Source organism: Hyperolius riggenbachi, chromosome 9, assembly GCF_040937935.1.
Source record: "Hyperolius riggenbachi isolate aHypRig1 chromosome 9, aHypRig1.pri, whole genome shotgun sequence".
In the NCBI taxonomy this organism is placed as follows: Eukaryota; Metazoa; Chordata; class Amphibia; order Anura; family Hyperoliidae; genus Hyperolius; species Hyperolius riggenbachi.
In genome coordinates, this window is record NC_090654.1 from 273,803,481 (window position 1) to 273,828,077 (window position 24,597).

At 46.6% G+C, this 24,597-nt stretch overlaps 1 protein-coding gene across 1 annotated transcript in view; it reads right to left on the reverse strand.

Moving 5' to 3' along the window:
* The window catches only part of SORL1 (sortilin related receptor 1), a 184,660-nt gene that overhangs the window by 85,579 nt on the left and 74,484 nt on the right, over positions 1 to 24,597 (reverse strand). Inside the window, exons 12-18 of the mRNA XM_068254599.1 lie at positions 14,361 to 14,449; positions 10,738 to 10,916; positions 8,135 to 8,321; positions 6,561 to 6,689; positions 6,145 to 6,230; positions 4,176 to 4,348; positions 186 to 317 (exon numbers count right to left, since the gene is read on the reverse strand). Of these exons, the coding sequence (XP_068110700.1) occupies positions 186 to 317; positions 4,176 to 4,348; positions 6,145 to 6,230; positions 6,561 to 6,689; positions 8,135 to 8,321; positions 10,738 to 10,916; positions 14,361 to 14,449 (975 nt within the window). The remainder of the gene's footprint in view (positions 1 to 185; positions 318 to 4,175; positions 4,349 to 6,144; positions 6,231 to 6,560; positions 6,690 to 8,134; positions 8,322 to 10,737; positions 10,917 to 14,360; positions 14,450 to 24,597) is intronic.

Consider the following 24,597-nt stretch of genomic DNA (forward strand, 5'->3'; position numbering starts at 1 on the left):
AACATCCTCTCTGTGCACCTTTAGTACAAATAGGACGTTTATATAGGGTCCTGCTCCTCGCTAAAGCGCATGTTGACACATTTGAACCCTGCAGTCCATGGCGTAAAGGGCTTCATTCTAAATAAAAAAAAAATAAAAAAAATGCAACAATACAATTAAAATAACTACACAAGATAAGAACGTACTTCAATTTTCTTACTGCCGGCGTCAACCCAGTAAAGTAAATGGCTGATTGGGTCGAAGGCTAGGGATTCAACAGTCTCCAAACCAGATCTGACGAGAACTTCCTGTCCAGTGCTGCCATTCAGACACAGACGCTGTGGAAAACAAGACCCCAAAAATTATTCCTAGAGATGCTGAATAATGCAAAAAAAAAAAAAAAAAAAAAACACACAAACCACCTTCATCGTTAGTTATTTAACTGGCATAAAACTGCAAAGGCTGAAAAACGATAATCACAGATAGCTGCCAAGATCAACAGTTGAATAGGTGAATTACTGCTGTTTTATAAACATTATCATGAAAGTGGAACTAAACTCAGAACTTCCTCTGTAAAAGATAAGCCACAGCATGATATAACCTTCATAGAGAAAACATTTCTTCATTAGTTTCTGGATATCCTTTAAAAACCCTGAAACTAACTTGGATTTACTTGCAGTGGGCACTGAACGGGTTAAAGGACCATACACACGCTTGACTGATGTCGCCCAATAGGGATGGGAATCTGATCCATCAGGAGGACATCGCTGGGCCGAGGCTGTAGAGAAAAGGAGTCCGCTGTATAGCTGACGACGCTTTTGTTGCTATGCGGGGTGGCGGAGGGCCGATGGAGCGACGCTGATAGGATGTCATGCAGTGGGCGGGGTGAGCAGCACCAACAAAGGTATTGGCCATCACTCAGCTCATTATATCCATCTGACGGATTGCTGGCCGAGCTTTTAGCCCATCGCAATGTTAGGGGGTGTGGTTATAAATAATGGCAGTTGGTGCTGTCTAGTTTTTCTTGTCTGACAGTAGTGAAGATGATGACCTGTTGGCTAATTGTAGATCAAAGAATATGAACAAATTACATGGTGAATATCAATCATTTTTCGGTCTCTTCTATTTTTTCATCTTCTCACTTTTGCAATGAATTGATTAATTTTTTTCCCCTTTTCGCTAAAAGTTCCTCTTTAACCACATAAGTACCAGCGGTCTCAGCCCACTTAAGGACCAGAGACCGCAGGATACTGAAGAATCGCTGCACATACCTGCCGCAATCGCTGTCCCCGCCGCACTCCCGTCGACTCAAGCCACCCACTCTGCCATCTCTTATGACGGGCAGAGCTCTGTGAGCCAGTGAAACGCCGCTTTCATTGGCTCCTGACTGTGTGATCAATGTGAGCCAATAACTCCTAATTTGACTGGAAGAGACTAGTAAATTTGGCAATTCCACTTCATAAATTAACTTCTCAATCTCACAACCAACCAAATACATTTTCTAAAGTCTGGTCTCCTTGGGTGGACTCTATTGGACACTGTAATCCCGAATCTTGATATTAATATTTCTGTCCAGGATCTTGTGGCATAATTTATCCACGTGTGAAGTTGATACCTCACTCTGCACTGTTTTCTTATATCACATCTGTTGAGAAACACTTCTTTACTCATGTTGCTGTTCATAACTGTATATCTTATGTATTTTATGAACTGGATCTCACCTTTTCTTTAAAGGGAAGGTTTAGGGAGTAGCAAAACAAAAAACAAAACTCAAATCCACTTACCTGGGGCTTCCTCCAGCCCGTGGCAGGCAGGACGTGCCCTCGCCGCCGCTCCGGAGGCTCCCGGTGGCGCGCCTGACCTGACCAGGCTGGCTGCCAGGTCGGGCTTCTTCTGCGCTCCAATCTGCGCGTCACTGGTGCGCGCTGACGTCATCGGACGACCTCCAGGCTGTACCGCAGGTGCAGTAGTTCTGAGCATGCGCAGTACAGCCCGGAGGACCTCCGATGACGTCAGCGCGCACCAGTGAGCCGCAGATTGGAGCGCAGAAGAAGCCCGACCTGGAAGCTGGCCTGGCCAGGTCGGGTCAGCCACCGGGAGCCTCCGGAGCGGCGCCGAGGGCACCTCCTGCCTGCCACGGGCTGGAGGAAGCCCCAGGCAAGTGGATTTGGGTTTTTTTTTGTTTTTTTTTGCTACTCCCTGAACCTTCCCTTTAATATGCAATGTATCTTGAACTGCACTACTTTGGGATTATTTTTATGTCATGTCTTTTTTAGCTCTTTTAAGAGCTATTTGTTGGAAAATAAATAAATATTCTCTTAAATAAAAAAAAAAAGTAAGCCAATAAGAGTTGCTTACAATGATTGACAGGGTCAGGAGCCACCGAAATCGGCTCCTGATCGGCTCACATGTCTCTGCCGTGATAGAGATGGCAGGGCGCGTGAGCTGCAGTGGGCAGAGAGCGAAGCGAGCGGATGGAGCGACAAGAGCGACAGTAACGCGCAGCGGCGGCGATATGAAATACAGGATCTTCTCAAAAAATTAGCATATTGTGATAAAGTGCATTATTTTCTGTAATGTACTGATAAACATTAGACTTTCATATATTTTAGATTCATTACACACAACTGAAGTAGTTCAAGCCTTTTATTGTTATTCTTATTGAAGATTTTGGCATACAGCTCATGAAAACCCAAATTTCCTATCTCAAAAAATTAGCATATTTCATCCAACCAATAAAAGAAAAGTGTTTTTAAAACAAAAAAAGTCAACTTTCAAATAATTATGTTCAGTTATGCACTCAATACTTGGTCGGGAATCCTTTTGCAGAAATGACTGCTTCAATGCGGCATGGCATGGAGGCAATCAGCCTGTGGCACTGCTCAGGTGTTATGGAGGAGCAGGATGCTTCGATAGCGGCCTTAAGCTCATCCAGAGTGTTGGGTCTTGCGTCTTTCAACTTTCTCTTCACAATATCCCACAGATTCTCTATGGGGTTCAGGTCAGGAGAGTTGGCAGGCCAATTGAGCACAGTAATACCATGGTCAGTAAACCATTTACCAGTGGTTTTGGCACTTTGAACAGGTGCCAGATCGTGCTGAAAAATGAAATCATCTCCATAAAGCTTTTCAGCAGATGGAAGCATGAAGAGCTCCAAAATCTCCTGATAGCTAGCTGCATTGACCCTGCCCTTGATAAAACACAGTGGGCCAACACCAGCAGCTGACATGGCACCCCAGACCATCACTGACTGTGGGTACTTGACACTGGACTTCAGGCATTTTGGCATTTCCCTCTCCCCAGTCTTCCTCCTGACTCTGGCACCTTGATTTCCGAATGACATGTAAAAGTTGCTTTCATCCGAAAAAAGTACTTTGGACCACTGAGCAAAAGTCCAGTGCTGCTTCTCTGTAGCCCAGGTCAGGCGCTTCTGCCGCTGTTTCTGGTTCAAAAGTGGGTTCATGCTTCCATCTGCTGAAAAGCTTTATGGAGATGAAGGTTTCATTTTTCAGCACGACCTGGCACCTGCTCACAGTGCCAAAACCACTGGTAAATGGTTTACTGACCATGGTATTACTGTGCTCAATTGGCCTGTCAACTCTCCTGACCTGAACCCCGTAGAGAATCTGTGGGATATTGTGAAGAGAAAGTTGAGAGACGCAAGACCCAACACTCTGGATGAGCTTAAGGCCGCTAACGAAGCATCCTGGGCCTCCATAACACCTGAGCAGTGCCACAGGCTGATTGCCTCCATGCCACGCCGCATTGAAGCAGTCATTTCTGCAAAAGGATTCCCAACCAAGTATTGAGTGCATAACTGAACATAATTATTTGAAGGTTGACTTTTTTGTTTTAAAAACACTTTTCTTTTATTGGTTGGATGAAATATGCTAATTTTTTGAGATAGGAAATTTGGGTTTTCATGAGCTGTATGCCAAAATCATTAATAAGAAAAACAATAAAAGGCTTGAACTACTTCAGTTGTGTGTAATGAATCTAAAATATATGAAAGTCTAATGTTTATCAGTACATTACAGAAAATAATGAACTTTATCACAATATGCTAATTTTTTGAAAAGATCCTGTATATCAGGCAGGTATTAGGGGATCAAAACAGGGCACCGATTTCAATCACTGCCGTCCTCACATGGTTAAGCACAGCTGATTTTGTTTTCTAACTCCCTGCACTCTCTTACCTGAATGATGTCCAGGGTGACATCCGCCCAGTACAAGCAGTTACTCTCATAGTCAAAATCCAGCGCGACTGCCCCGCGCAGACCCTTCAGGGGGAGCTCCTCGTTCACCCCGGAGGACAGGTCATGGCGGTAAATGGCGTTCCTCATGGCGTACAGGATGAATTCATTCTCCTCTTTAAAAAAAAAAAGACCACAACATTTAAAGTGGATTAAAAAAAGACACACAGATAGTCCCGTCGCCCTCCACCACACCATTCCAGCGCCAAAACCTCAGAACGAGTGCAGCCACACTTTTTCTGCCAGCCCAAGCGGCAGCCTTGTGCCACTGTACAGGCGTGAGCCATTTGGCGCCTGCGCAGTAGCACAGGGCCGCCGCTTGGGCTCGGCGGAAAAACCCAAGTCCGTAAGGCTCAGAGTTAGCACGGAGGCGTGAGCCAACTGCGGCTATGCTCCGTCGGCAAGCCCTAGTTGATAGGCTTACGGGATCTAATGCTGGGAATACACAGATTTTTATTTTTTTTTTGCAGATTTACTTTCCGATCAATTTCCATTCACTTCTATGAGAAAAATTGATCAGAAAATCCATATCGAAATCAGACTGGACCTGTCGGAAATTAGCCATCTATCGAGCCATCTATCCAGGGATGTGGAGTCAGTACAAACATCATCTGAGTTTATGAAACCTCTGACTCCAGGTATCCAAAATGGCTTCAACTCCTCGACTCCACAGCCCTGCATCTATCTGCCAAAAAAAAAAAAAAAAAAAAAAAAACTCATTGTGTACTCCCAGCATAAGCGTTGGAGCAGCAATGAGGAGGAGGAAGATAGGAGAAGCCTCTGGATTATACAGAGGCTTTCTTTTGGGGCACTTTTTTCACTAGAGGTTTCCATTAACCTCCCTGGCGTTTTGAATCCCGCGGCCGTACGGGTTTTTTTTACCCCAATTTATTTTTTATCATGTAGCTAGCCTAGCGCTAGCTACATGATTCCCCCCCTCCCTGCGGCGTCCGCCCATCCCCTCCGATCGCCGCCGGTGATTACGCCCATCAGGAAATCCCGTTCAGGACGGGATTTCCTGCAGGGCTTCCCCCGTTACTGTGGCGACGAACAGTCACAGGGAGTCCTTATCCACCCCATAGCACAGCCTGGCGGCGATTGGCCAGGCTGTGCATGGGGTCTGCGGGAGGGGCCCTCTTTCACGTCGGGTAGCGGCGGATGGGCGGCGATCGGAGAAAGACGCAGCTAGCTGCGTGTTTCAAAAAAAATTTAAAATGATTCAAGTCGGCCCACCAGGGCCTGAGCGGTGCCCTCCGGCGTTACTGGACAAGCTGAGCTCGTCTGTAACTCTGAGGAGGTTAAAGGAAACCAGAGATGGGGGAATACAAAAATGTATTAATAACCGGGGCTTCCTCTAGCCCCCTTCAAGTTGGCCATCTGGCTCCTCAGCTAGCTGCCCTGGTAATAAGTCCAGTCAGGGAATACTGCGCATGCTCCCCATCGTTCTCACGACACTGGGACTGTTCTGCACTCCCAGCTACAGGAGCACATTCAGAAGGACTTCACCTGCGCCAACTGATGGATTTACCAGGCGGCCTGGCAAAGGATCGAGGTGGCCTAGGAAGATGGAGAGGTAGCGATCAGCCTGAATGGGGGCTAGAGGAAGCCCCAGGTAAGTAAACATGTTTTAATCCCCATCCCAAAACAAAACTAAGACCCTTTTATATTTTTTTAAAGCCTAGGGCAATGGTCAGGTGAACTCTACAACTTCAACACGACCATTTGTGACCCAATGGCAGTAGCACCTGAGGATAAGGACCTGACATCTTCCCTGGTCTGTAGGGGACAACGTGATACTACATCACCAGCCAATGACAGAGCAAGTAATGTTTTACTCTGAGCTGGAGGACCTGAAGGAAGAAGTGGATGAAGGGATTGCAAAAATATAATTTTCTACTACAGAGAAAAGTACCTCCTACTGGACACGGGACGTCCTCTCCATCAAGTCTGGCCTCCACATCTCCTCCAGAACACGTGTCCCCAGAGATCTTGCGGTACCTTCAAAAAGAACCTGGCTGTTAGTGCATGAAGAAATAATATACTATGCCTCTGGTGCCACAATGGGGGCTCTGCAAAGGGCAGCAGGTTTCACAACAAGGGCTCAAAAATTAGTAGAAACAGATCAAGGCAACTGTTATTTCCCAAAAAATAAATATAAAAAGGTAAGCAAGGAAGACAGCCCCCATATTCTTCTCACTTTCGGTTTCTTTTCACCTCTGCATGTGCGGATGATTTGAAAAGCTGTGTAAAATTGCAGGATGCGATTTCAGACATTGAGAAGGAAAGTTTACATTATTCAGAAAGTTTGTGCCTGTCTACCACACTTACCCTCTGGTCCTCTTGTATGTTGTGCCCACTGGGCAGGGCGAAGGTATTGGATACAGCTGTCCAGCAAATTCTGGGTCAGGAGAACATACCTCCGAACTAAGATCCTGATTCAGTTTAAACCCATAGTCACTGGAAAGGAAGATGAATACCGTAATTAACATAGGAAAGGGAGGCCACAAAGATCCTACACTATAGCAATGTAGGGAAGTAAGGCCTGCAGGGCAATGTTGAACTAGTCAGCTCTAGTGTTGCTGTGCTTTTGTTTTAACTTTTACCAGGTCTTTAACCGCTTCCTGAATTTGACACAGTATATCTACACCCCTTGAGACTTAATTTTAGCTCTAAGGGTATAGATACAGGTACTCCACAGTGACTGCCATGCTCGCTCTTGCATGCGTCCCCATTGCCGTCCGTCTGCACACTGATTTGTGAATGGGCACATGTGTTCCCAAAGCCTATCAAAGTGCCTTTAATGAATGATCATCAGCATTAGCGAGATGCCTGTGGTCATTCACAAAGTGAAAGTAAAAAAAAAAGACATACGCATTACTTCCAGTGTACTGTTCACATTACACAGAATACAGTGTGGGGACCTCTTGTGGACAAAAACTAAAATTACACTAAAATACATAAAATATTAATTTCACATAGTTATTAACTCCTTATACCACCCCTGCCCCATAGCAACCAAAATAAGACATTTGGGGGGAAAAAAGACAGCATTAAAAAAAAAAAAAAAATTACATACTCATATACATAGTTACGCAATTATTATTTTATAATATGTATGCCATGAGGGTATATTACTGTTATTTTTGCAAATAAGGTATTGTAATTAGGGATATAGTATGAACGAACACAAAATGGAAAAAAATACACCTTTATTTCCAAATAAAATATTGTCGCCATTTATTGTACTATGAACATAATTTAAATGTTGAAATAACCAGGAAAAATGGGCAGAAAAATTGTGTGTATCTACAGTTGCACGTTTTATTTTAAAACTATAATGGCTGAAAATGATAAATAATGCATTTATAATTTTTTCCCTTATTATTCCCATTAAAATGTGTGTAGAATAAGATAATTCTTATCAAAAACAACCACCCAAAGAAAGCCCAGTTTGCGACAACCCCCCCCCCCCCCCCCCAATATATAGATCATTTAGGTGTGATAAGTAGAGGTAAAGTTATTGGCTAATAAACGGGAGGAGCGCTGAAACGTGACAACTGCTCTGGTCCATAAGGGGAACACAACCTCTAGTGGACACTGCGGGAAAGGGGGGGGGGGGGGGATTTTAACATTTGTGGGGGTGGCCAGGTGTTGCTAGGCTGATTCTGGATAGATTTCATCCTGAAATCTATTGGAGATTGGCCTGTGGTTTATTGGCAGACGCCAGATCTCTCTTTGATGAGCTTAGATCAGAGAGATCTGGCTCATGTTCAATCTGCCCATACAGCCTCAGTCCCCGTTTCTGGAAAAATAATTGTTTTAAGACTACGAGCAGCTCTAGATATATCAGACAGATAACAGAGGAAAGAGAGCAGTGTGGACAGGGCAAGTCACTAACATACCACTCAAAGTCTTTTCTCGTGCAGGAACAGTTGGACGATGTGATTGGACGATCAAAGTCTTCACCATTGAAGCAGGTGGCATGCGGCGTTCGTCTTTTGAAAACGGTTTTGCTCCCCAGTAAGCATTCGTTGCCTCGTTCATCAGATGGGGACCATAGCTTATAGTCGCTGTCTGTGCACGGGACACCTGCACAGGAGACAGAGCCCTGGTCAGTGACAGTGGCTGCATTTAACCAGTATAACATATATTGCCCTTATTGAATTCACTCTTTTACCTAGGAGATCATTTTCTATCTACTGTTTACCATTAGCATTTTCAAAGGAACTATCTTGTTTGAGATAAGTGGGCTGCTTTTAATCTCACTTGGTAAAACTCATTGTGCTGTAAATTCTTGGAATGCTTTAATCTCTCTCTACTAGCAGAAAATATAGAAACTGAAAGCAGAAGTCCTCTGTTATTGTCTCACACTGCCCCCAGTGACAAGTGGCCATAAATATACATTACAGCAATCAGGGGAGTTTTTTGGTATAGCCAATACAGGATATTACATGGAGTGCAATTGGTCCTGTGGGGAACCATGCCGATTAAGCACCGCCCCCAAACTAAGCCCAGCCTTCCACAATAAGCCACACCTCCCGAATGAAGCCACACCCCACGGGTGTTTGTACCTCCTGTCTCCTTGTGCCACCTCTGCCCAGCGTGCCACCCTGTGCCACCCTCACTACCCCTGTGCCACCTCTGGCCCCCTGTGCATCCAGAGATGGATTAAAGTTAAATGGTGCCCTAAATGACTTTGGGCCCACGCTTGATGACCACTGAGCTTTTTTGACAAGATTTGTTGAGCATTAGTATAAACCCGGCCCCTAGCTCTAAATAACATACATTTCATAATTAATCTCCAGATTTCATCCATCCCAGAACCTTTGCTCCTCCCAAGAGACCCTGTTATCCAGCTTATAGTATTAGACTGAACAGAGGCGCCAAACAGGTTAAAAGCAGTAATTAAAATGTTTAAAAAATGCTTAGAAGGCAGTGGTGGACTTACCTCCTTCAAGCAGACACAAGTAACTGTGTGTTTCAACAAAAATTAAATTTATTGGTACACTCCAGGGTATTGTTTACAACACGTTTTGCAGGTCTATATCCGCTTCATCAGGCAGTGGAAGTAGGAGCACACAGCACCTGGCGCCTCGGTTATCCAGCTTAATCCCCTCCTCTCACTCTCATATTCAGAACTTCTCACGATTGTCTCCTCTCCTTTGGAACTCTCTCCCACAGCCTGTACGTCATGTTCCAAGCCAGGAAATGTTCAAACATACCCTCAAGACACCTATTCAAACAAGCCTATAATTGGCTATAGCTAGAGTTTAAAAGAGAACTGTAGTGGGAGGTGTATGGAGGCTGCCATATTGATTTCCATTTAAGCTATACCAGTTACCTGGCTATCCTGCTGATCCTCTGCCTCTAATACTTTCAGCCATAGCCCCTGAACAAGCATGCAGCAGATCAGGTGTTTCTGACAATTTTGACAGATATAACAAGATTAGCTGCATGCTTGTCTCTGGTGTAATTCAGCCACTACTTCAGCCAAATAGATCAGCAGGACAGCCAGGTAACTGGTATTGCTTAAAAGGAAATAAAGGAGACAAAAAAACAAGACAGGGGCACTGTGTCATCTGCTAACCCCTTTGTCTGCTCCCCCAGTGTCCCCACCCTCTACATTGTAAGGTCCCAAAGGCAGGGACCTTTCCATTTTGTTTCTAGTTTCTGTGCAATTTATCAAATTAATATCTTTCAGTGCTAGTGATGTTATTCAAACTACACATCTATTGTATGTATCGGTACTTGTGTCACTGGTTGTCCTAATTTTGTATGTTGAACTGCTCATGTATTTATGCTTCCCATTGTTGTAGGTTTTGCACAGTGTACAGTGCTATGGAATATGTTAGTTCTTTATAATTAAAAAAAAAAAAAATCACCTAGGAGAAAACTTAAGAGAAAAGACAATTGAAGAGCCACGGAGATTGAGGCAGAAATTCACAACTGGAGAGAACGACCACCGATCACCAAAGTGATCTATTTCTAAGCTGTCCCTACTCCTGCCCCTTTCCCAGTGAATGAAGGGGAAAATAGGCTTAGCGATTATTACCCCCACTCTCATTAATGCAATATATATCAACGGCTCTGACACAATCCTAACTTGCCCCCTAAAGTATAACCGCATACTGGAGGGTTGAAAGAGAACGGCACCAGATACAGCCAACAGCACATGTACGGATAACAATTCTGTGCTATAGAAGCGTGCACACCAGAGGAACTTTTCCATATAAGCAAGCAAGCAAGCAGAAGGAGGCACTGCTTCTAAAACCTTTATTGTTTCAGGTACAGCCAAAGTGTAGGCAGTGCTTCCTCTGAGGAAGCAGGTAACCTCGAAACGGCCGTCAGGCTCCCTGAACCTCCCACTGCCTACACTTTGTTTGTACCGGAACAATTAAGGAGCATTTTAGAAGCAGTGCCACCTTCTCCTTGCTTGCTAAAGAAGCATAACAGCTCTATACAATACATATAAAATAGAGAAGTAAAAATAACAGAATGGCTGTACCCAGGGCATCACTTGTGTTGACCTGTATGATGACCCAGCTGTGTCCTGCTCCAATGTACGATCCAAAGATGGTGAATACGGTGCTTTTCTCACCAGGCTCAGTTAGTAAGCCATAAACGATAAGAGTACTGTCTGAAAAGTTAAAGCTCTTCCAGCTCTCCCCTTCATTGGTGCTGTACCTGAGGTCAAACAAACAAGCGAAAACAGTCTTTTTCAGAAAAAAAAACTATCATTATTACATGAGGAAAAAGGGTGTTGCAAGTGGCTGCCCATATAGAGTAGTTTTTTTTTTTTTAGAGACCTGGGAAAATGGGTCAATCCTTTTAAAGGATACCTGACTAAACATTAAAAAAAAAGTTGCATACTCACCTAAGGCTCTGGATCCCATAGAGACTTTCTGGTTCTCTCTGTGTCTCCTCGTTACGCTGCTGGGCCACCGCTGCAGCGATCTGACTTTAACTGGCACGGAACGCTGGTAGTTAAAACTACGCTGCACTTGTGGCTGCCTAAGTCTGATGCAGCGTAGTTTTAACGCTGGTGGCTCCCAGGAGCGGTACACAACAGCACGTCCCCGCCAGCTCTGATCTCCTCTGTCTGAAGACAGTGGGGAGCCATGCATCGGTCAGGAGCAGTTTTCATTGGCTCGTGACCTCCTGATCGCTGTGAGCCAATCACAGTGATCAGGAAATGAATAATGTGAAGAGAAGAACCGAGAGCCAAAATATAGTGTAGTAGGTTGTGATAATGGGAAAATAAATCAGAGTACAAAATTATACTCACAAACATGGGTTACCTCCAGGTAACCACTATATAAGCAGGTGAGGAGATTAGCCTGTCCTCACTCAGGATTAAGAAGTCGCTCTCTGTAGACAGGAAAAAGATGGGGTATCCCCCTCCACCAAGGGTGGATATTCAATATGACAAGGACAGAGGCGCCAAAAGAATAAAACCAATACTCCGCCCCCCGGAGTGTACCAATAAATCTAACTTGTTCTAAACACACAGTTTGTTGTGTCTACTTGCTGGAGGTAAGTCCACCACTGCCTCCACAGCAATTTTTAAACCTTTTAAGTATTGGTTTTATTCTTTTGGCGCCTCTGTCCTTGTCATAGGAAATGAATAATGTAAAAAAAGACTCTGGTTCTTGAAGGGACCAGAGGCTTTAGTCCCAAGTGGGTTGATGTTGGAGAAGACTTAGGAAGTACTCGGGTCTCTGAGACTTCCAAGGATGAGTGATTTCATACTGCACATACGGTACGGAGCCACTCATCTTCCAAAATATTCTGAGACCTGAGTACTTTTGAAATCTTCCAAGGAGACCCGATGATGTGTTTGCCCACATGTGCAGAAGATACCGACCGATATGGGATCAGCGATCTTCAGAGGCTGCTAACGGGAGAAGATCAGAGCTGTACGAGGGACACACGATTTGTAGGGGCTGGAAGAAGCCCCAAGGAAGTAAAATAAGCACACAGGATACATTTTTTTTTTTTTATAATGAACCCTACCATAAGGAAGGGTGCCATTGCTTGCCTACTTGTGGGGGAGGGGGCAGCTCCTCTTGCTTTCTATCCATGTGGAGTGTACCAAAAGCGTCTGCAGGAACCGGCAGTTCAAAGATTCTGCCTGTGGCATGCGCTTCCGGCGAGATGTACTCACATCTACGGACTACATCTCCCAGCATGTGGCGGCGGACCAGGAGCGCTCTCTACAGGTGGAATGTTTGAACTGCTGGACTCAGCGGAAGCTCATGAAACAGTGCAAATGGACGCAGGGCTAGAGGAGCAGCCCCCTGAAGGCAACCAATGCTCCCCCCAATGGCACACTGCGTTATGAACCTCCCTTGTGAATGTATCCTGGGAGCTCGCTGCACTTTAAAGAGTACCCGAGGCAGATTTTATAGAGATTATAGGACACATACGCATGTTCTCTGCCCAATGACATGCCTCTGTGTCCCTAGGCTTTGAGGGGGGGGGGGGGGCCTCAAAGCTAGCGACAATCTGATTGTCACTATCCTCCTCTTCCCTTCCAGCCATCAATCACCTGCTTCCCCCGCTTTCCAGCTACCGCCAATCAGAAGCTAAGCGGTGACCCAGGAAATACTTCCGGGTCACAGCCATCTTGTATCTCTTCTGCTGGTGATTGAAGGTTGAACGGGGCCACGGAGAGCGGCGCAGATTCATCCAGGAGGCGGCGTGGAGCAGACAGTATGGTTTTTGTTTCGATGCTGCCTCGGGTTCTCCTTAAAGCGGATCCAAAATAAAAAACTAACTATAACAAGTAACTTGTCTATATATCTTATCTAAGATTTTGATAGTTCACACAGCAAATCTAGCTGCAAACAGCTTCAACAGTTTATGATTATTCCTGTGATACAATGAGGGCAGCCATGTTCTGTTTGTCACATTACACACAGGCAAGCTGATAGCATCTCCAGCCCTCAGCCTGTGACAAATTCAGTCCCTTCTCCTCCTCCCTCCTCCCCTCCCCTCTGCAATCTCTGGCTAGTAACCTCTTCCTTCTCCTGAGCTCCCCATAAGCCTTTGCTACAGTGCCAAGGCACAAAAAGGAGCCGTGGGCAAGGCTTGTTTAGTTTATAGGGAATTAGAGTATTAAAACAAAACAAAACAAGTATTTGGCTTGAGGAATGCCCTATAAACTATATGAAAGGAACACAATTATGCAATGAGTAAAAGTTTATCTCGGATCCACTTTATGCTATTTTTTCTATGCATTAGAACACTTATTTTATGACCCTTGTGAGATGCGCACCAAGGGGAGGCAAGGGAAGGGGTGTGACCATTAGGAGACCCTATCAAAGTCTCGCTTGGGAGCCCCTTGACTTGAAGTTACACCACTGGTTTGAATGGTATCACGTACTATTATTAAAACCACTAGAGGGCAGCAAACTACAGCAAAAATACTTGGCAGCAGCTTTCTAATAACCAATTGTTTATACGTCACACTTGCAGCAGAGTTCCCCAAGGCTGTCCTCAAAGCCCTCCAACAACAGTGCAGGATTTGCAAGAAACCACCAGTATTTACAGGATGAATAATTAGGGACTCAACAGTGCTGATAAACCTCTGCCATATTTCCCCAAATATATTTCCTTTTAAGGGAGTGGCTGGATGGTTAAGGGCTCTGCCTCTGACACAGGAGACCTGGGTTCGAATCTCGGCTCTGCCTGTTCAGTAAGCCAGCACCTATTCAGTAGGAGACCTTGGGCAAGCCTCCCTAACACTGCTACTGCCTATAGAGCGTGTTCCCAGTGGCTGCAGCTCTGGCGCTTTGAGTCCGCCAGGAGAAAAACGCGATATAAATGTTCTGTGTTTGTTTGTTTGTTTAAGCAATACCAGTTGCCTGGCTGTTCTGCTGATCCTTTGCCTACATGTACCAGTTTTGGTGATTTCTCAAACCTCATGTCAACACTGTTTGTATTTGTATTGCAGGATGTCCTGAGTGCAGAGATCTGACTTTCCCATGTATCTATGCTCCCACTATTTGTTGTGTATAATGTACAGGGCTACAGAAGATGTTGGCGCTATATAAATAAAAACGAATAACCCTGACAGTAGCTCTATAAAGAACAACCAAAGCAACACATAATTTAACAACCGCATACTTCAACTGGTTGGTTTCGACACCTTGAGCAATCGCCATCAGGACGCCGCCATGATCCGCCCAGGTACAGTAATGCGGTCCTAGGAGAGACTGCATGGAAAATCACCACATTAGGGTCATGTAAAGGAAAACCAATCTCCGTGAACAACAGACAACAGTATAGCATGCTCTTACACAGATTTTATTTAGCGCTGCGTTTGGACCTCAGTTCATTAAAGGCAGTTTGGTAAAATGGGTCAGTAAAATTCCGCATTCTGTATTTTCAGGGCCGTGAATTCGGAACAAAAATCATCCAACTCTGACTCCGCGGTTTATGAAACCATCGACTCCAACTCCACAGCCCTGGGGATTTTACACTTTTTTTTTCCAAATTCACTAAGATTTCCACACATTAAGTAAAAGTTAATATTTTTTCTAAATGTGTACGTCTTCTGCACACGTGGGAACTGAGTCTAAAGGTCCACACTAACAAGTAATTTTTTGGGTGAGGATTTTGCCACGGAGATAGTTTTCACACGTGGTCTCACCTCCCAGGCTCCAGCGATGAGCAGCTCTCGCCCCCTACGCTCTGCTCGGCAATCCTCGCTTGCACTGCTGTTAAGTTTCGGGTCGCGGCTTGAGGACGTAATCAAGCTGGGACCCGACACTTAACGCTGAGCAAGCGGGGATGCCAGCCTGAGCGGAGGGAAGCGACGATAGCCAGGGGAGCTTCATGAAGGTGAGTTCCCGTCCTCTTCTTCCCCTCAGCTCGCCGCTGCCAATAGATCCGCCTGTAGTGATCACATGATCATGAGCCAATCACAATGGTTGCTGATCACTGAGGGGAGATGTCACCTGTCATTTGACCGCTTAATCTCCCCTCTCGGGTGCGCACGATCGCGTCGGGAGCAGAAATGGCAGGTGGCATAAATCCTACACATCAGAGTTAGACAGCCACAAGTGCAGCATAGGATTTACTACACGCGGTTCCCAAAAGGTTAAAGTCAGCCATAAAATTAAATCCCATTTACCCACTGCTGTGTTTATTATGTAGTCTACATCCTGCCCCGGCATTGCAAGCATTCCAATATAATGTGTCTGCTGTAATGAATCCCATCTCAGTCAGCCTGGCTCTATATTATGGTACATTGGCAGGGAGTGGGAAGCGTGTTCTTTCCCATCCCACATTCCTGCTCCTCACTGATTGGCTGAGGGCAGTTCAGTGTGACAGGGGGCCGAGAAGGGAGAAGCTGCTGAAATACTATCTATTCTGTGGTTACATGTGTTTAAAAAAGCAAGCTAGATGTGACAGTGCAGTTTCTAGTACAAGAGGAGAATAATCTGAGACAAACCGCAGATCACTTTTTGACCCGTCAACATTGCGTTATAAAAAACAAACAAAAAATGCTCCCATTGACTTGCATAAAAATTGTCACAAAATCGAGCGATCTGGGTTTTTGGAAAATCAGGATTGTGGCAATTTTAACACAATGGCCTCAATTCAGTAAGCTTATCTCCTGTCTTTAATAACGTTTCTAGAGTTATCACCATAGTGATGAAGCATGGAGTATTCAGGAAACATTTTACCTCAGGCAAACCTAAAGTTAACTCTTCTGTCTTTAAGTTAAGATCTCTAAAGTTAACTCTTCAATACTTAAAATAGCTTCAGAAACCGAAAGTTAAAGATAGGCTGTTGATTAACGGTGTGTGAAAAGAACTACAGAGGAGGTAACTTAAAGAGAATCTGTATTGTTAAAATCGCTCAAAAGTAAACATACCAGTGCGTTAGGGGACATCTATTACCCTCTGTCACAATTTCGCCGCTCCTCGCCGCATTAAAAGTGGTTAAAAACAGTTTTAAAAAGTTTGCTTGTAAACAAACAAAATGGCCACCAAAACAGGAAGTAGGTTGATGTACAGTATGTCCACACATAGAAAAATACATCCATACACAAGCAGGCTGTATACAGCATTCCTTTAGAATCTCAAGAGATCATTTGTGTGTTTCTTTCCCCCATGCACTGAAGTTTCAGGCTGCTCTTTTCTTCCTGCAAACAGCTTTGCCCTTGTTTGTAATTCCTCAGTATGTGAAAGCCCAGCCAGCTCAGAGGACGATTTATCCAGCTTGTAAAAGATAAGAGAGAAGAGAGAAGCTGCTCTAATCTAAATAACACACAGGCAGTGTGCAGAGAGGGGCCTGGAAGGGTGAGTTCATAGCAGAACCACAACACTGAAGAACTTGGCAGCCTTCCAGACACAGGCCGACAAGTCTGACAGGGGAAAGATACATTGATTTATTACAGAGACTGTGATAGTATAAAGTGCTGCAGTTAGCCAGAACACATTAGAATAGCTTTTGGAACTTGTAGGATGATAAAAAACAGGATGCAATTTTTGTTACGGAGTCTCTTTAAGGAACTTAACTTTCTCACTGTGCGGTGGCAAGTTTACTCTTGCCTTATCTCCAGCATGATCTTAGTGAATTGAGGCCAGTGTTTTAATTAAGTCAATTAGAGTGTTTTGTTTTTTTAAATGCAAATGCAGCACTGACAGATCATAAAGCACTCTGCAGTGTGTCTCGGGCCTGAGAGCATTTTTACACTTAATCAGTTGCTCTCAGTTATAACTAAAAGAAAACTGATTTTTAAAGTAATGCCCATGTTTTCCTATGGCACCTTTCACACTTAACGCGTTTTAACTGAAATGTTTTTCACAATGCACTGCTATGGAAAAAACGCGTACCAACGCATACCAACGCGTACTAACGCAGTATAAAAGGGCCCTTAGTGTCCTTTCAAACTAGCAGCTGTTCCGTTTGTTTTGACAGATCACTCCTAGGATGCAGTAAGAAAGGTAACATGATAGTCTATTGACTTTCATGTTGCCGTTCTCATTGGACAAAGTGTTCCAGAGCGTTACATTGTAATGCCTCTGGGAGCTTTTAATCGAAGGACGGAAACATTTTCCTGTCGGTGAATTAAAAACTAGCACTGCTGATATGTGTTGAACCGCAACTTCCCATCATGCCGTGCGTCATAACGTGCACGAAATCGGGTTCATGCTTGCGTTAGCTAGTGGGAAAGGGCCCCTAGGGAGGAAATGACTTCAGGATTACCTTCAGTCAGAGACAGTAAAGATGGAAAATGCCTGGAACAGTTTTCTCTTTATTTACTATACAACATTCCCGGAATCAAAACATGGACAGTACAATGCATATGTTATGTAAGTAGGACATGTTTTTCCTGCGATCCTATGTGTGGCCCTGCTACCTTAAAGTGAACCAGAGACGAAGCACCCTTATGTATTTTACCATAGAAATCAGTGGGAACATTAGAGAAAACATTTACCATGCTCTCTGTTCCATCCTCACTGCTAAAAGTGTCTGTTATCTAGCTGAGATAAGAATCCCGGACTGAGCATTGAGTCTGGCTTTGCTATAATGACTCAGCTATAATGATTCCTGAGCAAAGCCAGCAGGGGGCAGGCTTGGACTTGAAGACAGCAAAGAACACAGTCTCAGCTATAATTATTCTGTAGCAAAGCCAGACCGACTGCTTAGGCCCGGTTCACATTAGCGGTTGCTATCCGGAATCGCCGTGCCGGAGCCGTGCCGGAGCCGGACCGCATGCGGACCGGACGAAACGGACGCACGGCATAGCAATGAAAGTCTATGCGACCGTTCACATGCGTCCGTTTCGTCCGGACCGGAGCCGGACCGGATCCGGACTCCGGCGTCCGTTCCAACATGCGCTATTTTTTGGTCCGGCTGACGTATCCGGACCGGAGCCGGAATGTTGCATCCGGCCAATGGAAACCAATGAGAACCGGAGAGCGCACAACACACTGGCTATAAAAACCGGATGTTGTACCACACTTCCTATGCAGACTCTATGGTATGGTGGCCATTTTGGATGGGGACCACATGGCACCAGCGTTCACAGAGTGGAGCAGCAGTGACTTCATGCTGGAGCTCTTTGGCAGCAATATGGAGCAGGATCTGTCTGATAGCGAGGGGGTGAGGCCCTACACATCAGAAGACCTCATCCTACAGGTGCAGCAGGTACCAGCCCTGTGGGACAAGGGGGATGCGGACCACAGCAACATCAAAAAATGCAGAGGCCTGTGGAAAAAAATTGCCAAGCTGTATGTGGAGGACTTTGAGAACTTGAGCAAGAGACAGCAAGGCACAGAGGGTATGTTGACTAGAAGTTTTTTGGGGGGGTCTTGTTGTTAAGCTTGTGATGTATTCAACTTTTGCTATGGATTTGTGTCACCCACGTGTTGCCCACCCACCCGTGGCCCACCCACCTGTTCCCCACCCACCTGTACCCCACCTGTGATGTATCACACCCACCTGTACCCCACCTGTGATGTATCCCACCCACCTCTACCCCACCTGTGATGTATCCCACCCACCTGTACCCCACCTGTGATGTATCCCACCCACCTGTGATGTATCCCACCCACCTGTACCCCACCTGTGATGTATCCCACCCACCTGTACCCCACCTGTGATGTATCCCACCCACCTGTACCCCACCTGTGATGTATCCCACCCACCTGTGATGTATCCCACCCACCTGTACCCCACCTGTGATGTATCCCACCCACCTGTGATGTATCCCACCCACCTGTACCCCACCTGTGATGTATCCCACCCACCTGTACCCCACCTGTGATGTATCCCACCTGTGATGTATCCCACCCACCTGTGATGTATCCCACCCACCTGTGATGTATCCCACCCACCTGTGATGTATCCCACCCACCTGTACCCCACCTGTGATGTATCCCACCCACCTGTACCCCACCTGTGATGTATCCCACCCACCTGTACCCCACCTGTGATGTATCCCACCCACCTGTACCCCACCTGTGATGTATCCCACCCACCTGTGATGTATCCCACCCACCTGTACCCCACCTGTGATGTATCCCACCCACCTGTGATGTATCCCACCCACCTGTGATGTATCCCACCCACCTGTACCCCACCTGTGATGTATCCCACCCACCTGTACCCCACCTGTGCTGTATCCCACCCACCTGTGCTGTATCCCACCCACCTGTGATGTATCCCACCCACCTGTGATGTATCCCACCCACCTGTGATGTATCCCACCCACCTGCGATGTACCCCACCTGTGCACATAAAACATACACAATGACCAATTATTATACATCAATTTATTGTAAAAAATTAATACATTTAAAATCACTCAAACTTGAAACTCCAAAATAAACACATTTCAACAAAACATATTAAAAACCAAACATTCACCCTCGTCCAGGTGGTGTGGTAAAATAAAGTCTCAGTTGGTCCCTGTTCCGCAGTGACACTACCCTTGGCCTGGTTGCATACCTCCGCAGGGGCATTAGTGGAAGCACATTCGGGGGTTCCGGAGTCTCTCTTTCCTCCTGCCGCACAAAGTTGTGGAGGATGCATGCTGCCTTCACCACGACAACTGCGTTGCCCGGTTTCAGCAACATGGGCGTGTGGAACACCCTCCACTTTGACACCAGGATCCCAAATGTGCACTCCACCATTCTCCTTGCACGGCTCAACCGAGCATTGAAGTGTAGCTGGCTGGCATCAAGTCCCCTGTCTGGGTACGGACGCATTACATGGTCGGACAGGGCGAAGGCCTCGTCCCCCACAAACACATAGGGGTAGGCCGGTGCCCTTGTCCCAGGCCAGGGTCTGTCACGGGGGAGACGCAGTCTGCCTTCCTCCATCAGCCGGCAAAGGGTCGTACGCTGGAAAATTCCAGAGTCATTGGAACTACCGTACGACCCCACGTCCACGTACACAAACTTGTAGTCCGCATCTGCCACTGCCATTAGAACAATGCTGAAGTATTTTTTATAGTTGAAATAATGGCTGCCACTCCCCACGGGTTTCTGAATCCGGATGTGTTTCCCATCCAGTGCGCCAACACAATTAGGAAACTTGCACTCGGTCCAGAAGCCCTGGGCGATCTCCTCCCATTTCGTGGTGTCCGGCACAGGCATGTATCTGGCCCTCAGTCGCGTCCAAAGGATCCTCGAAGTCCTCACGACGATGCCTGCCACCGTGCTCTTCCCAATACGAAATGTCACATGTAGCGATGTATATGTTTGTCCAGTTGCGATGTACCTACAAGAGAAATAATCGAAATCAATTTTTCATGTCGTTACAGGAGAAAGGTACAAGACAAGGTGGCGCAATATACGGGATGCATATGTGAAATGGCTACGGAAGAAAAAACTTGCCGAACGAAGTGGCAGTGGCGGGGGAAGGCGACAAAAAGACTACCAATTTGCCAAGCAATTGTCTTTCATCAATGCAAGCCTGGAACCTAGACTGTAAGTACCACTACTGTGGGCAGGAACTGAGAGCTCATTTACCATGACTTCGGCCATGTATTGCTATGGCCTCAATTCCCATGGCTAGCGAAATTTTCTCACAAGCTTTATCAAATGTTGGGTAGAAACGGGTGATAAAGTGATTGCTAGTGTTTGCTAGCTCTGTGAATTGACGCCACATGCTGTTTGGCACACCAATAAATATTGTTTTTATCTACAGGACTGAAGACAATTTGGAGCAAGAGGAACCGACCCAGGAGGCACGGTTCAGCAGTGAGGAGAGCTTGGTGGATGATGACGTCGCCGATGTAACCTATTGCCCCGAGGAGAGGAGTAGGAGGAGGGAGTCCTTAATCCCAACTCTCTCCTTTGATGATGACTTGGCAGAAGAGAGCTTGGATGTTGAGGTTGCAGGACCGAGTGTGGAAGAAGCTGAACCTCCACAATCGACCGCTATGGAAGCTCCAGGGGAACAAGAACAAAGTGAGGAGCACCGAGAGACTGCAGCACAACCAGCGCGCAGGGCAACCCCGACACAGGCCAGAGGACGGGAAGATGCTGCCACACCACCAGTGAGGACCACCACACCAGTGAGGCGTCGAGGTACCCTCCCCCCAACAAGGAGAGAGACAGAGTCCGAGATGTCCGGGGCTGTCTCCGGACTTCTCGGGATTCTTCAGAGCCACCAAACTCTCATAACCCGGCAGTTGCAAGATGAGGACAGGGGCCATATCATGGAGCAGTACAAGTCCCACATCACTACACTGCAATGTGAGCTCGACGCTGTACATGGGCACTACAGGGACGAGCTTAAAATGATGCATGAGATGCACAGAGGAGAAATCGACCAACTGCGTGCGCAGCATCATCAGTCGGTGGGCCAGCTGCAGAACATGATGCAGCAAATGCATCAACAAAGCAAGGAACTACTGAAGTTGCAGGCACACCCGTGTTTTCACACTGTGATGTCTCTAATACCATATCTAGAAAAGGTGCCTTCACAAAACCTGATGGCGTGCCATTCCAATTTGCTGGAGGTGATTAAACAGCACATGGACACGCCATTATTGCAACCACCAATTTTTAGACCCCCACAACCAACAGCGGTGCCCACCTGGCAATCATCACAGATGTACACCGGCTACAGAGGCAGTCAATATGGGCCACCGCTGTCAGGGTCCAGCTCATCCACGACCAGCACCCAAGAGAGTCCAGATTTCCAGGCAGCAACTCCCACCTTTTCTAGTAGTGGTGCCGATACAATTTGAAAAAAAAAGTCAAATTGTTCCTGGACATGCTCCTCTGAATACCTCCGATCCACGGAGGAAGGATACCATCACAGGGCTTTTTAACTTTTGGTTTTGCTGGACTTGAACTTTAGGGCCTGGTGTCCCCGAAAGACACTACCTGGGTCACAACCTTGTGCCTGTCGCACTGCACCTGTAGTCCTGCACCTGTGCCTTTGATTCCTCTTGTTCCTTACTTTGTTGATCCTAATCACTTGCACAAGACCCTTGGAGCCATGGGTGAAGGACACCTTGACTGGTCGGTGAGAGGCCTAGCCTTTTCACTGCCCTGTGTCCTTCATCCATGGCTCAGAGGGTCATGTGCCAGTGGTTAGGTTTTTGAAGCACTTCAATTTTAGGGCCTGGTGTCCCCGAAAGACACTACCTGGGTCACAAACTTGTGCCTGTTGCACTGCACCTGTAGTCATGCACCTCTGCCATCGGTTCCTCTTGCTCCTCACTTTGTTCTTGTTCCTAACCACTTGCACAAGACCCTTGGAGCCATGGATGAAGGACACCTTGACTGGTCGGTGAGAGGCCTAGCCTTTTCACTGCCCTGTGTCCTTCATCCATGGCTCAGAGGGTCATGTGCCAGTGGTTAGGTTCAATTTTAGGGCCTGGTGTCCCCGAAAGACACTACCTGGGTCACAAACTTGTGCCTGTTGCACTGCACCTGTAGTCCTGCACCTGTGCCTTTGATTCCTCTTGTTCCTTACTTTGTTGATCCTAATCACTTGCACAAGACCCTTGGAGCCATGGATGAAGGACACCTTGACTGGTCGGTGAGAGGCCTAGCCTTTTCACTGCCCTGTGTCCTTCATCCATGGCTCAGAGGGTCATGTGCCAGTGGTTAGGTTTTTGAAGCACTTCAATTTTAGGGCCTGGTGTCCCCGAAAGACACTACCTGGGTCACAAACTTGTGCCTGTTGCACTGCACCTGTAGTCATGCACCTCTGCCATCGGTTCCTCTTGCTCCTCACTTTGTTCTTGTTCCTAACCACTTGCACAAGACCCTTGGAGCCATGGATGAAGGACACCTACACTGGTCGGTGAGAGGCCTAGCCTTATCACTGACCTGTGTCCTTCATCCATGGCTCAGAGGGTCCTGTGCCAGTGGTTAGGTTTTTGAAGCACTTCAATTTTAGGGCCTGGTGTCCCCGAAAGACACTACCTGGGTCACAACCTTGTGCCTGTTGCACTGCACCTGTAGTCATGCACCTCTGCCATCGGTTCCTCTTGCTCCTCACTTTGTTCTTGTTCCTAACCACTTGCACAAGACCCTTGGAGCCATGGATGAAGGACACCTTGACTGGTCGGTGAGAGGCCTAGCCTTTTCACTGCCCTGTGTCCTTCATCCATGGCTCAGAGGGTCATGTGCCAGTGGTTAGGTTTTTGAAGCACTTCAATTTTAGGGCCTGGTGTCCCCGAAAGACACTACCTGGGTCACAAACTTGTGCCTGTTGCACTGCACCTGTAGTCCTGCACCTGTGCCTTTGATTCCTCTTGTTCCTTACTTTGTTGATCCTAATCACTTGCACAAGACCCTTGGAGCCATGGATGAAGGACACCTTGACTGGTCGGTGAGAGGCCTAGCCTTTTCACTGCCCTGTGTCCTTCATCCATGGCTCAGAGGGTCATGTGCCAGTGGTTAGGTTTTTGAAGCACTTCAATTTTAGGGCCTGGTGTCCCCGAAAGACACTACCTGGGTCACAAACTTGTGCCTGTTGCACTGCACCTGTAGTCCTGCACCTGTGCCTTTGATTCCTCTTGTTCCTTACTTTGTTGATCCTAATCACTTGCACAAGACCCTTGGAGCCATGGATGAAGGACACCTTGACTGGTCGGTGAGAGGCCTAGCCTTTTCACTGCCCTGTGTCCTTCATCCATGGCTCAGAGGGTCCTGTGCCAGTGGTTAGGTTTTTGAAGCACTTCAATTTTAGGGCCTGGTGTCCCCGAAAGACACTACCTGGGTCACAACCTTGTGCCTGTTGCACTGCACCTGTAGTCATGCACCTCTGCCATCGGTTCCTCTTGCTCCTCACTTTGTTCTTGTTCCTAACCACTTGCACAAGACCCTTGGAGCCATGGATGAAGGACACCTTGACTGGTCGGTGAGAGGCCTAGCCTTTTCACTGCCCTGTGTCCTTCATCCATGGCTCAGAGGGTCATGTGCCAGTGGTTAGGTTTTTGAAGCACTTCAATTTTAGGGCCTGGTGTCCCCGAAAGACACTACCTGGGTCACAAACTTGTGCCTGTTGCACTGCACCTGTAGTCATGCACCTCTGCCATCGGTTCCTCTTGCTCCTCACTTTGTTCTTGTTCCTAACCACTTGCACAAGACCCTTGGAGCCATGGATGAAGGACACCTTGACTGGTCGGTGAGAGGCCTAGCCTTTTCACTGCCCTGTGTCCTTCATCCATGGCTCAGAGGGTCCTGTGCCAGTGGTTAGGTTTTTGAAGCACTTCAATTTTAGGGCCTGGTGTCCCCGAAAGACACTACCTGGGTCACAAACTTGTGCCTGTTGCACTGCACCTGTAGTCATGCACCTCTGCCATCAGTTCCTCTTGCTCCTCACTTTGTTCTTGTTCCTAACCACTTGCACAAGACCCTTGGAGCCATGGATGAAG